Consider the following 13,768-nt stretch of genomic DNA (forward strand, 5'->3'; position numbering starts at 1 on the left):
TGCATCAAACTCAACACACTTCTCTCCTGTCTATGAGACAGATGCGCATGGAGAAGACACGAGTTGGACTGCTGACTGCTCTCTATTTTTCTCTCCCTTGGGAAAGGGCAAAAAGAAAAAAAAAAAAGTAAGAGAAAACATAAGAGGCTTTCAAATGAAACACACATGTTATGTAATGTTATTCAAAATGTGAGAATGAAAAACTCCAAACACAAACAGCCTGCATGTATAAGCACATCGTTTGAACATAAATATGCTCTACGCAATTTACCTCAAAATAGTTTGATATTATAAAATTATTCATATCTTGATATTTATGTCATCATCTCAGACAACTAAACATTTTGTCAAAAGTACTATATAATTCTTTAACCCGCAAAAGGTTTAAGTTAAAAAAAGGTTACTTATTTGGAACCATTTCCATAATTAGCTAATGATCCTTCTTTAATTAATTCATTAATTAGCACAGGAAAAGATGAATTACGTCTATCACTTCACTGCGCGTGTGTGTGATATGTAGCACAGAGCATTTAACATGACATCCGCACATCTACTCCAGGATGACTAGGCAAGATTTGCGTGCCACATAAAAACACATATTTGATTCACTCGTATTGTTTTTATACTGAGCTAATGATATTTTGTATCCTCTAAAAAAATCTATTAAGAAATCGCTGCTCCCTGCCACAAATGTAGTTTTTACTATAGTGGACCTTTGATCTAACCAATGTTAGCGAAACCCGAGCCGCACAAGTTTTCCAACCTAATTTCTTTGTGTTTAGAAGAACCAGACACGACCACATTCACAAATATCAACAGCCCTCCACGTGTGAGAGTGAGGTGTGCGTTTGTTCAGATGGCTTTTCTGTGACCATGTGATAATGAGCTAAATGAGTGTATTAGCATGACAGATGGATGCCCTGCACTCCTGACATTTGGCTTGCTCTTTACTGAGCCTTCGTCCTGCAGGGACACACACATACGCACGCAAGCAAAGAGCAAACCCATTCAGAAACAAGTCTTAAAAGCCCGCCAACCTCTCTGATCATTCATTATGTTACGGCACAAGGATGGCATCGAACATTGTGTCTGTAGGTCACAACGGCTTCGAAAATGTAAACGTTGCCTTTCATTGGCATCATATGGGAACATTTATTTTACAGCTCTGAACGATTGAGACACTGGGCTCACTGAACAAATACAAGAAGATTCATAATCGACGACAATGTGTTGCTTCAGGCAAGCCAACCGTATAAAACACACAATTGACCAGCTGCACATGTACAACACGGAGGAAAAGAATCTGCTTTGAATGAGCTCTAAATCATTTCCTCCTGTAAACGTTTGTAAGAGCAAATGTGCAGCATTTAAATCAGTTGAATTTTTGTTTTTCTTATGCGTCAGAATGGCTTGAGTGCAGCAAAAGCATTTGAAGTCAACACAGTCTAATATCTTTTTCCTCCAAAATGCTTTAATGTGCAATCTAGAGAGCATTTTCAGGGAGCACTTTTCACGTCTATGCCAGGAAAGAGCATTTTTTAACAGGCTGTTCCTCTCTCATCCCTCTCTGCTTGTTGTAACATCTTCCGACAGCTTCCTGTCAGAACGTCAGCCTCTGTGATGCCCACGGTGTCCTGACAGTAGGTCGAACTATGTTCCTCCCAAAAATATACCTTCCAAAAGAAGCATCCTTCAACATCACAGCCCACAAGCCTTTTGTGGGCCCATTCTTATATATATATATATATATATATATATATATATATATATATATATATATATATATATATATATATATATATATACTGTGAATCTGTTTAATTACTATACAAATGACTATACATTTTGTTGGTAATGTTTTTAATTATGTAAACAATTTGTTCCATTATAAATGATAAATAATTATTACTTATTCTTTATTATCGCATTTGATAAAGATGTCATATGATGTGATTTCAAGTTTTCCTTGTCATTGGAGTTTGTGCATATACAAGATTCGCAAAGTTGCAAAGAACAAAGTCTCAAAGCCAAAGTTCATAAAAGTTTAAACTCATCAACATCTCCTAAAATGCACCCCCCACCCCATACTCACTGTGTTGGAAGATTTTCATAACAGCAGCCAAATGATTAGGCTGAGCTTTGTAAAAATCGTTTTTTCGCGTTTCAGAAAGGATAGGCAGAGATGAGCAACAACAACGTATGGTATGTGGAATCTAATGTATTTTTTGTACCTTTACATTACACCAAATACACAAAATAATGTTATGTTTAGCATCGCCATATGGCCCATTTAAGAGTGCTATTAACTCTTATGCTAATTAATTAATTTTCTGCTATTGATATGACAAAGCAATTTTCCGGGCTTACTGTTATAGGCTATTATATGCTATTATGCATCTTCTGAATTAGTCTAGAACATGCAGATCAAAAACACAGACCAGGAAAACGTCACATGTATATATGCCTATAACAAAAAAAAAAAAATCAACACTTAAAAAACACTGAAAGGAAAACTGCCTAATGTTACAGATTGAAATTTCAATCCAGAAAGTGCTGATGGAAGCAAGCTACTTCATCTTAACTTTAATAGTATTACTGAATATGATCCAGATGCAGTATTTGATAAAAATTTTCCGATTTTCTGAGCTTTTTGCTCAAAATGTAGCTTTTTTTATGAAATTCATTTATTCAGTAACATTTAATAATAGTTCTGGCATTCAGAATTTCCTTTCAGGACAAGTTATTTTTTTCAAATACACAATAACATTAATATATAAGTACATAAAATAATCTAAAATGTAAATGATGTACAATAACATAAAATGATATAAAATCCTTCTAATATCGCTCAAAAATACATCGCATTACGTTCTCATGTTCTCAGTGCCGATTCGTGTTAACTTTACAGTTCAGTACAGATATTTTCTTTGCACTCAAGGGCACAGCCGCCCTATTGCAGCCTCAGGGGTGAGGCAGGTCGCAAAGGGAAATACACAGACACATCAGTCCTGTACCTATGACCCCTGCCTGTACTTTCTGAGGCAGATATACACGTGCAGAGACCAGCACACACGCAAACACACAGTTATGTGGTAAAAACTTGTTCGACCCTGAAAGCCGCTGTTGGCAAGTTGTCACTCTCATCAACAGAAGCAGTGCAGATTATAAGTGAAGGGCTGCCTCATCTCTTATCAGAGTCAACAGCTGTCCAAACCGAATCAGAAGGTTACAACCTTCCTGCACTGATCTATAGCTATGAGTGTGATTAAAGGTCTCACACATTCTTCAATTCTTGCCACGGAGCTACAACACTGATTGAAGTGTCCTTAGTATGAACACATGTCACCGTTGAGGACACTGTTTCAAATAAGCAACTTTTTTACCTTTTAAGAAGACGTAAAAAGAAAAACCGGATGAAATAGAACAGCGTGCTGTGCAACGTAAATGCACTGTATTTCATAACTCGCCTTCTATAAAAAAATGATGTACGTCATCAGGAAATCAGCCTGTTTTTAACACTGCATTAGGTAAAATGTTCTCTTTTCCCACTACTGTTTGCAAACACGATTACACATGTTGACTCGCCTCCCTGTGCGACCAACAGAGAGTGACTGTGTTCTGGGCTGCACCTGGGTACCAACAGTGAGAGAGCAAGTGGAAGTCAACTGGAATAATAAGAGAGTGAAAGAGAGAAACAGAGGTATCAGATGTGAGTGTGGGCCCACAGAAACACCAACACCAGCTCTGCCGCACACACACACACACACACACACACGCACACACGGTCATGTATCGCTAACACTGATCAGCAGTCTACATGCACACACACGCTCAGAGCAAGTGTAGATTAAGTGACCGTGGCTGACCTCTCCTTGTTGAACTTGAGTGAGTGCAGCACAGCTGGTCTCTTCTGTCGCAGGTTCCACAGGTGAATACTATCATCAGCCAAAGCACTAACCAGCGCCCCCTATGAGACAGAACAAAGAAAGACAACACTTACACTACTTTTGGATTAAAGCCTTTACAGTACACCTTGTATCTTACATCATCAAGCAACCATCATTATATTTTAAGATTTTAGTAAAATATCTTTTATGACATTATAAATGCCTTTACTGCCATTTTCAATCAATTAAAACTGACCCAAATATATATATATATATATATATATATATATATATATATATATATATATATATATATATATATACACACACACACACACACACACACACACACACACACAACCATTCTAAAGGTTTAAATCATTGAAAGTGACAGTAAAGGCATTACAAAATTACTTTTCATACAAAATTACATGAAAAACACAAAAAAAAATTAACAAAACAACTGTTTTTTTAATAATAAATAAGGGTTATTTTTAAATTGTAGTAGTATTTCGAAATATTACTGTAATTATTGAAATTTTGATCAAGTAAATGCAGCCTTGGTGAGCTTAAGAAACTTTCAAATACAATAAAAGAAAATCTTATACATCTCAAACCTTTGTACAGTATATTTACGTTATCAAAACCAAGACATAATGTATAATTATAGGGATTTTTTTTTCCCATCTTTTTTTTATGTGGTTTAAAAAATACTATTATCGCACTGGCGAGATAATAAGCCAATATGGAGATATTTCAATATGGATCCCTTCTTACATTGTGTGTTTAACATCATTCTATTTCATATTACATACTACTTTGTTATACTTTTGTACAGTCGATTATCATTCACATTTTTGTTGGAGGCACTGCCTCTCTTACCTACTTGGAAAAAAAGCCCCTGACATATACCATACACCGGCAGAGATAACCTATTCATTCTGCAACATTTCTGGAGGGCTGGAAGATTCGAGATACAGTGGTGGGTGGTGAATATATGTGTGTGAGAGAGAGACAGAACTGAGTGGAAAAATAAATCGAAAGAGAGACAGTGTGGGTGGGACAGACAGAGGGGATGGAGGAGGGATGCTACCACAAAATATCTCCTTTCCATCTATGCACTGGCGTACTCACACCAAATACACACAGACGCTGCCTTTCCTCTGGTTATAAAGGCTGAATATAAAGCAGACAAGTGTCTGTGCTTTGTCCCAGGTGTGTGTGTGTCTGTCTGTGCAGGCTCTGCTTGGTCTGTTGAGCCCCAAACAAACACATATACACACTGAGACTGATACACACATACACACAAACAAGCACTAATGAATGTGTGAAGGAACTCAAAATAACATTTCATCTAAAAATAAAAGCTTATGAAGCCCAGCTATCTCTCACCTAAAAGAGGACTATCATACGGCAAAAACTGTATTTTTAATCACTGAATTTGTAAATAACGCATGTTATATTGCAACTTTCCTAAATATAAGAAAAATAACTGTGACATAATTAATATGATCAATAAGCTTAATTGAAAATGAATAAGAAATTGAGTAAATAATATAATTCACTTTGTATATCAAATAGGTAAAATAAATCAAACTATGGTAATTTGATATGTATTATATGCTTGTTTTAACTTTTAACATGATAACATTTTGGAATTTCACAAAACAAACTTTTTAAGGTCTAATGTCTAGCAAATATTTTGAATGTAGGTCTTTATCATTTCACATCATGGTACTAATAGATCATGGGACTACTAACACAGAGGTCACGGTTTGATTTCCAGGGATTGCAAATAGAGAAAAAAGCACATTTTGAATGCACTTTCAAGTCACTTTGGATAAAAGCATCTGCCATCCAAGTGGTCTTAAAATAGAAGTACAAAAAATACCATGCTCATGTCAGAAATAACTTGCTGATGGCAGCTGAGAAGCCTAATGATATATATATATATATATATATATATATATATATATATATATACATATATATACACATATATATATATATATACATACATACACACACACACACACACTTTATATATATATTTTTATATATTTTAAATATTTCTTTCTTTTTTTTTTACTTTTTTAGTAATAAACCTCAATAAAGATATTTAAAAGCATACACATGCAATTTTTAATCAGTTCTAACCAATTTATTTCTTAAATCTTATTTACATTGCACAACAGATATGTTGAATAAAATGAAATGTACACAAAGAGATAAGGACTGTAATGTTAAACCTTCAACCAATCACAAGATCAACATTCATGCAAGAAGAAAAGTCTCTATAAATAGCCAAATATTCCTGTGAACGTAGAGTGAACTAATCATTTTGACTTAAAGGAGCACAATCTACAAGACAGCTTAGTGTAAGAGATCCCTGCGGTCTTGACTGTGAGCAACACTCTGGGGAGGAAATGGTAATATCAGCTTCCTCTGTAGGATCCCTCCAGGCCCACTCTGGAGGACAAGAGGGTTTGTGGCAGCAAAGGCTCTGGGTTAAGGGATCATCTAAGCCTCTTGAGGCTTCATCCTGGATTATTTAAACTGCCTCTTGGAGCTCCATGGGAATAGGCTTTTAGCATAAGTTTGAGCAGGACCCAGAAAGAGGGGGAAAAAAAACATGAAACACTCACCTCATTTATGAGAAACTGTAGCTGGATGACGGCTGCTCCGGTCTCATGCTGACAGTAACACTCCACACCGGGTCGGCCAAATCTGAAAGGGTTCTGAGTCAAGGAGAAAATGGGGGGGTTGGGTAGGCTAACAAGATCAGTACACGTTTGGGTCAAAATCTGAACAAGCCACATATCGTTTCAGCATTTTATTTTTTTTTTTTAATTAAAGGCACTGCTCCAGTAAATGCATGTCAGTCATTGTTCACCCTCTGTGGACATACAAGTTAATTACCTCTGCCAGTCTCTCTGGCATGGCTGCTAGCAATGAAGTCTGTCAGTCACTGTCAAATGAAAGCCAGTAATAAAACACAACAGCTCACTTTATAAACATTATTGTTGTTGTGACAACATTTTCCAATGTTACAGACAGGCTCTCCCTGTCTGAAGAGTCTAAAACGACTGTAAAAAAAGGTCCAGATTTACTAGAACCCTACGTTACTAACGCTAATACCACATTCTCACTTGTGGCTAAATATGGAAATATATTGATAATGTAACAGAAAGAACAATAACGATATACAGCCTAATAATAAGTGTGCTATCATGTCTTTATGTGTCATTTGATTGTGAATTCTAAACCACAGTTTAAAAAAAATACTGTTACTTGTTAAAAAAAAACATTAATGTCATAAATCATTAATAATAAAAACCTGAATCACATAAAGACATGCATTATGTATATTCAAGTATCCTCTACTTTCATTTCTGACCGGGTTAATATTAATGACTTCAAAAAAGTTATTTTAATTAAACAGCAAATAGTTGGGGAAGACTGTGTAATTTCTCAGCAGGCTCATTCGACGACTGGCACGTGGTGTGTGAGTGTGTGTGTGTGTCTGTGTTTGTGCTGTAGAGATATAATTTGATGATAACCTCTACTGGGAACTCAACACAGTCATATTTCCACAGCACAGAGAGCGAGAAAGAGAAATGAAGGGAGGAGAGAGCAAGACGCGTATATGCGTATGCAATCAGGGTGGTGGAAAGAGGGAGGGAAGAACAATTAAAACAGATTAAAAGAGTGATCACTAGAGCTCAAACTGTTGGCACAGAGACAAGATGCAAACAGCCATACACAAGCTTGCATAAAAAGATGCGATCTTGCACTCAGGAGGATTACGAACGCAGACACGTCTTACGTTTGTATGAGAGTATTATGAGAGAAATGTGAATTATTAATATTGCATGTTTAAATAATAAATATAAACCGTAGATTTTATCATCAATATACAGGAATGTCACTTTTTTAGCTGCAGACAGAGCAGCTTTCATTCATCACCTAGAGGAAGCCAGTACAGTCATTCAGTGGCTCATCCCGTCTATCCATCACAGGCACTTTGAAGTGACAGGGATGGAAGATACTGGAGGAAATTGTGCATGTCGATAAGGACACTCTCTGAATCCTCCTACATCCTCTGATCACCTGTAGCCATCCGCTTTGGACCCTCATGAGGAAACACACACAGCGGTCAGCTGATATGGTAAGGACAGGGCCAATCAGTATGAGTCAACAAAAATAAAAAAAATACAAAATATTAATGAGACAGATCATCACTGCATGAATGAGAGAACAGATCTGAAAAAATGCCAAAAAATTCCTGACATTACAAATGCGTTGACAAGAGAAAGCGTGAAAGGGAATGCTGGGAAGAGATTAACACTGCTGCCTCTATGCCCACACGCAATAAAGTCCAGTGGGCTGTTCATGGCTATAAAGAAATCACCCATTAAATCTTTTCACAAACAGCAATGAGCAGTCTAAGACGTTGCCATCCATTACTAGACAGTAACCATGCATTTAATGTATTAATTATGGCTCTGTTCCAAAACCTAGTAAGCTGTCTACAGAGGCAGCATTTTAAGATATTGTTTTGTATCCGAGTCCAGTGTCGGTGTTTAAGTGGGAGACGTTTATTTAATGTCTTATATAAATTTTATGTTGTTACGTTTTATTTGTTTATATTACACGTGACATGGATTCATCTGCGTCCAAAAGTTCCAGTTCATTCACAACTGCAGTCCGAGTCACAGTCCAGACTCCAAGTACGCAACTCAACTTCTAAAACTCGCTTTGACCACATGCAAAAAGCTTGACATATTGATATCTTTTATAACACAACAAAAAGGGTAGATGAGGTTAGATAAATATTGATTAGAAACTTATATTTCACTCAATACTATAAAGTACTGATAAACTGTTCAGGATCATAAAAAATTCCTAATTTTTCATTTCCGTAAGTTAGAAGGCAGCTTACTAGGTTTTGCAACAGAGCTAATGTCTGTGTGGCTGTATCTAAGACACAAAGTCAGTCACAAGTAGGCTAAAGGAGGGACAGAGGGAAAAAAAAGTAGGAAGAAAAAGAAAGCCGCCTACGGGGTCAATAGTGACGTTTATTCTGCTCTGACGTCAGGAGTGTCCAGTCATGCTTTACCCTAAGAGAGACAACACAACACACAAACACATAAATATGCACATAGAGAGTTAACATATTACAGCGAGCTCCAGCGATGCTACCAACTTCGTGTGAAACACAAGCTTACTCTCTCTTTCTCTCCCAAGCTCCTGGGAATGATTAATTTGTCTAATACGCTTTCTAAATAAATAAACTCCAGAGGCACGTTTGATTTATTGGGGACCCAAACAATTAAAGTTGCAAGCACAGTGGCTGTCGCTGCAACAAACTGCCTTCACCTTGAGCATGCTTCAGTGCACATACGCTCTCAAACAAGCCACTCTGCAGATACACTTGACACGCAGCGGGCTCTATTAAAACATCCTATACTCAGCACCACTGTAATCAGCTAACATGCAACCAGGGATGATTCATTTTAATACACTTACTAACGTTTCGCTGTTTTTCCACTGCAGCCCTGTCTTGGGAAATTTGCGTATGGGGACATTTTTTCCTCCACAATCTTGGCTTCCTTCCATGTTATATCTTAGCAGCTTTTATGTGTTGAATAAAGCATGATAGCTTACGCTTTGCAGCCATGATTTTCACATAACATTACAAGACTGTTGAAAAAGATGCGCACTATGTGGCAAAAATAAGCTGATCGAGAGACCAACTCAACAGTAAATCACAAATTCTTTGTTTGTATGGAAAAGACAAATAGATGAAACAAATCAACAACTGACAAACAGACAGAAAGATAGATAGATTGACAGATGGACAGACACATAAATGGACAGACAGACGAAAGACAGAACTACAGACTGATAGATAGACAGACAGATAGACAGACATAAAGCAACATACAGAGAGAAAGACAAATGCGACAGACAGCTAGTTTTGTTTATGCAATCATCTCATAAAGAAACATTTAAACAGTAAGAAGTATACAGGATGACTCAAAAAATGAAAGAAAGTGCTGTGTGCATCATTAAAAGCCTCTCTCCCTGTAGGTGGGTGTGATTGATTCCTGGAGATTGGCCAGAGAGTATTAATGACCCTGTTCTTCAAGCTAAATTTAGATCTAGCGTTCACCACTCACAGAGGATGATGTAGACCCTCTAAAACACACACACACACACACACACACACACAAATACAAGAGCTAAGAAGCTGCAAAGGCAAGAGAACAGCAAAAAGAGAAACAGGCAAAATGAAAAGCTAGTAGATTCTCTTGTTGCCAGAGGCCAAAAGAGAAAATATATAGTGCAAAGTAGAAGCAGGACACTCTATAAACTTTCTTGAGGGCTTTCCAAAATTTGAAAGTGAAACCTTCTTAGTTGTTTGCCAGTGGGTTATATAAGCTGAATCAGTTAATTAAAGTCTTTATCATGTTTTTTTTTTTTTTTTCAACAAATCATATTAACTACCATTTGCAAAGATAATGCCTCAGTTCAAATCTCTAAACTAGGTTACACAGCGTTTGGACTTTGCTATCGGACATTGATACAGCTCGAAGTGCTTTATCTCATTCATATGAGTCTGTTAAATGTCTTCTGACTGTATCTCTCCTATCAAATATGCTTTGTGTTTAAGATGAATAGATGAAGACATAATCGATGTCTGAAAGAGAGAGAAGCACACTGGGTATTGTGAATGAAACAGGATATTGCTACCCATGGGGAGCAACAAAAGACACTCTAAACATCAAATCAATCAACATTTAAACATTCGGTGAGACTGTGAACTGCTTATGATGCTGTGTCTGATACCCTACACGAAGTCTCAAATTCACACCAGTCATTATGGCTGTTGAATAAATGTTTTGATACGAGGTGTCCTTTTGAAACTCATGGCCCCATGAGGGACGACTGGACTAGCGACCGCAATGCATTAGTCCAGAACACTTCAGTCAGGTTTTCAAGGAAAAGGAAGAAATGAAACATACATAAGCCCATTTGTACTTAATGTAAGGAGGAGTGGAAAGAGGATTATAAGAAGAGGATATTGAAAACACTGAAAATAATGTGACCAAAGGGACATGTTAATTCATTTGTCCACTAATTAGCATCACAGGTGTCTACAACCTTGTAATCATCATTCACTCCAGTTCACTGTGATATGGTGTGTATGTTGGGAGGAAGCAGTATATCAAAGCTAAAAGCATGTTAAAGGTAAAGGCTATAAGACTCTCCAAGCATGTCATAAAACTAGTCAATGGTAATATTAAAACTTAAAATTTCAACAGAGGCTTTAACAAAAGAGCCTGAAAGACTTGAAAAAACATCAGTCAATCGCATTCCGTCGTTGTTTGAAAAGTGGACTACATGGCAGCATCACATTTAAGTTATTAATCAATATCCACAAAGCTTCTGGGAAATGTCCTGTGGAAGATGTACCATTTTATGTTCAAGCTAAAAAAATATATTGTCAAATGAAGTCATTTTCTGGGGCTCTGGGCTTTTTGAATGAATTAAATCTCAAGACTATAGCACCAAACAGATAAATCAATACTAAAAACACCCAAGAATGGCTAAGAAAAATGGGCTTAAAAACAGTAGAGAACAGCGATTTAATCACTTGATTTGCTATAATGAATCAGATTGTCTAACTCTAGAGATAATAATTTAAGATAATATGGACACTCAACAGGTTAATAGAGAAAAAAACAAAAACACAATTTTAAGAACAGTACTAAAAAAGTGGTTAGAAGCATTGCTTCGGTAAGATTCTTCCCAACACAGACAAAAGCTCTTGCTTTTTGGCAGGATGATCTACTTTGACTTCTACAAGGTCATGGCGCAATGCGCTCGCAATAAAGATGGGTAATATTTAGCTTTTAATTTAACAAATGGAGAGTCAAAAAACTTCAAATGGAGAGACTTTAAGTTATTAATCAATATCCAAGTTAACGTACATTTTGAAGCCAAATGTGTTTTCTTTTTGAATGAATTAACGCTAAATCAATACAAAAAATCAAAAACAGTGCTCTTTAATCACTTGATCTTATCTGTCCTCTAGAGGACACTCATATAATAGACAAAACACACAGTCAAGAATTCCAACACTGGAGCAATTCCCAGGGCATAGTGCTGATAAGCCAGCCATTAAACGGATGGAAAAGAAGGAGGGGTGTTTTCTTCTAACGCTACAGCAAAATCAACTGCTCTTTCACTAGAGAAGGTGAGTAATTCCCAGGGCATGACAGAGGAGGGAGAGACAAATGGGAAGATGGAAAAGATAGATGGAAACAGTGATGGAGGGAGGGGGTAAATTAGAGGGAGAAAGTAGGAAGAGAATAAATGAAGAAACGATAACAGAAGATAGAGAAGTAGGTATAAGAACAGAATGTCCTTAAGTGTTGGAAGGGAAAAAAAGTTCTGCTCAGGCCGCTGAGGATTTAAGTGAGTTTTGAATTCGCCTCGTTTTTTTTTTACATTTGGCATAGAAGAAAATGATCAGGCGCTCTTAAATTAGCAATAACGACTTGTGAATAAGTTTAAGGGTTGTCTGTGGGCAGTTAATCCAACCAGCTCCATCCATTGGTGAAATTAAAACAAAGTATGAATGTGAATAAAAAAATAGCACTGAAGCATTGAATCGTGAAAGTGAAAGAGCAGGACCGAGAAGGAGAGAAAAAAAGAAGTCATGTCACTTTTGAGTGCTTACAAATTGTTGCTGACCCCTCTCAACGAGCCCGAGGGTGAATCAAAAGCCAGAACATTAGCGAGCTTGTGCACTGACCCATAATACCTCAGCCTCTTCCAGATTCTAGAGAATTCCATCAAGGACAAAGCCTCTGTGTGAAGCCAGCAGCACTACTCAGCTCTTCCCTCTGCCCATGAGTCAGCATGCTGCCTGGACAAGAGACATCCTTCAACACAATCTAAGAAATGCCAACTTGCTGCACTCTGTTCTTTCCTTTATCCTGTTCTCTTTCCTCTAAACTACTAATGCTTCTTTATTCCTTTTGGTTTATATTAAAGGGATAAATTCTGTCAATCTTTCCTCACCCTCGTGTCATTATGATCCTGTATGACTTACTTTCTTGTGTGCAATAAAAAACAGATGTTTAGCAGGATGTCTATGCTGCTCTGTTGCATATAATTGTGGATGGAGAACAAGGGCCACTCCTCTTTTTTTGAAAAAAGGCTCAACCACCCTGCCGTAACATGGCTGCAGCAGGCGCAGTGATATCATGCAGTGCCTGAAAACAACCAGACTCTCTTAATATCACTGCGCCTGCTGTGGCCGTGGTACGGCAGCAAACTTCCTTGATAATTATGCCTAGAAAATCACAACTTTATATTTTCAGCCGGCCTTAATACACAATATAACTACAGAAGAGTCAGGCTATAAATAGGAAAAATAAACTCTTTGGTAATTTTTTAATCTGATGATACTGGTCTAATTGGATTCAATGATCTATGCTAAGCTATGCTAAAAGTGCTATTGCCATACGCAGAGATCAGCTAAATGGATTCAAAAACGGTAAAACTCAATTTATTAAGTTAGTGAATGAGCCTATTTCCAAAAGAGTGGAGTGTTTCTTTAAGCTCCAAAAAGCATCACTATATGACTTTGCATCTGATTGTTTGAGGAACAGACTGAAATGAAACATATTATTCAGTGAAAATCTTGCTTGACACCAGTGATCACCATTTATTTTCACTACATAGATAAAAACACATTTTAAATTGTGACATAAATACCTTTTTTGTGTTAACCAGTAAAAAAAAACTACTTGTTTGGAATGTCTTGATGGTGAGTACACGATATTATTAATGGGTTGCACTTTTCA

At 36.9% G+C, this 13,768-nt stretch overlaps 1 protein-coding gene across 4 annotated transcripts in view; it reads right to left on the reverse strand.

Annotated features, from left to right (window-relative positions):
- Positions 1–13,768, reverse strand: part of stxbp5a (syntaxin binding protein 5a (tomosyn)) — a 69,175-nt gene that overhangs the window by 37,576 nt on the left and 17,831 nt on the right. For all 4 annotated transcript variants that reach the window (XM_043219757.1, XM_043219756.1, XM_043219760.1 and 1 more), the window contains exons 3-4: positions 6,533–6,614; positions 3,867–3,967 (exon numbers count right to left, since the gene is read on the reverse strand). In XM_043219757.1, coding sequence (XP_043075692.1) covers positions 3,867–3,967; positions 6,533–6,614 — 183 coding nt within the window. The remainder of the gene's footprint in view (positions 1–3,866; positions 3,968–6,532; positions 6,615–13,768) is intronic.

Source organism: Puntigrus tetrazona, chromosome 20, assembly GCF_018831695.1.
Source record: "Puntigrus tetrazona isolate hp1 chromosome 20, ASM1883169v1, whole genome shotgun sequence".
Taxonomy (NCBI): domain Eukaryota; kingdom Metazoa; phylum Chordata; class Actinopteri; order Cypriniformes; family Cyprinidae; genus Puntigrus; species Puntigrus tetrazona.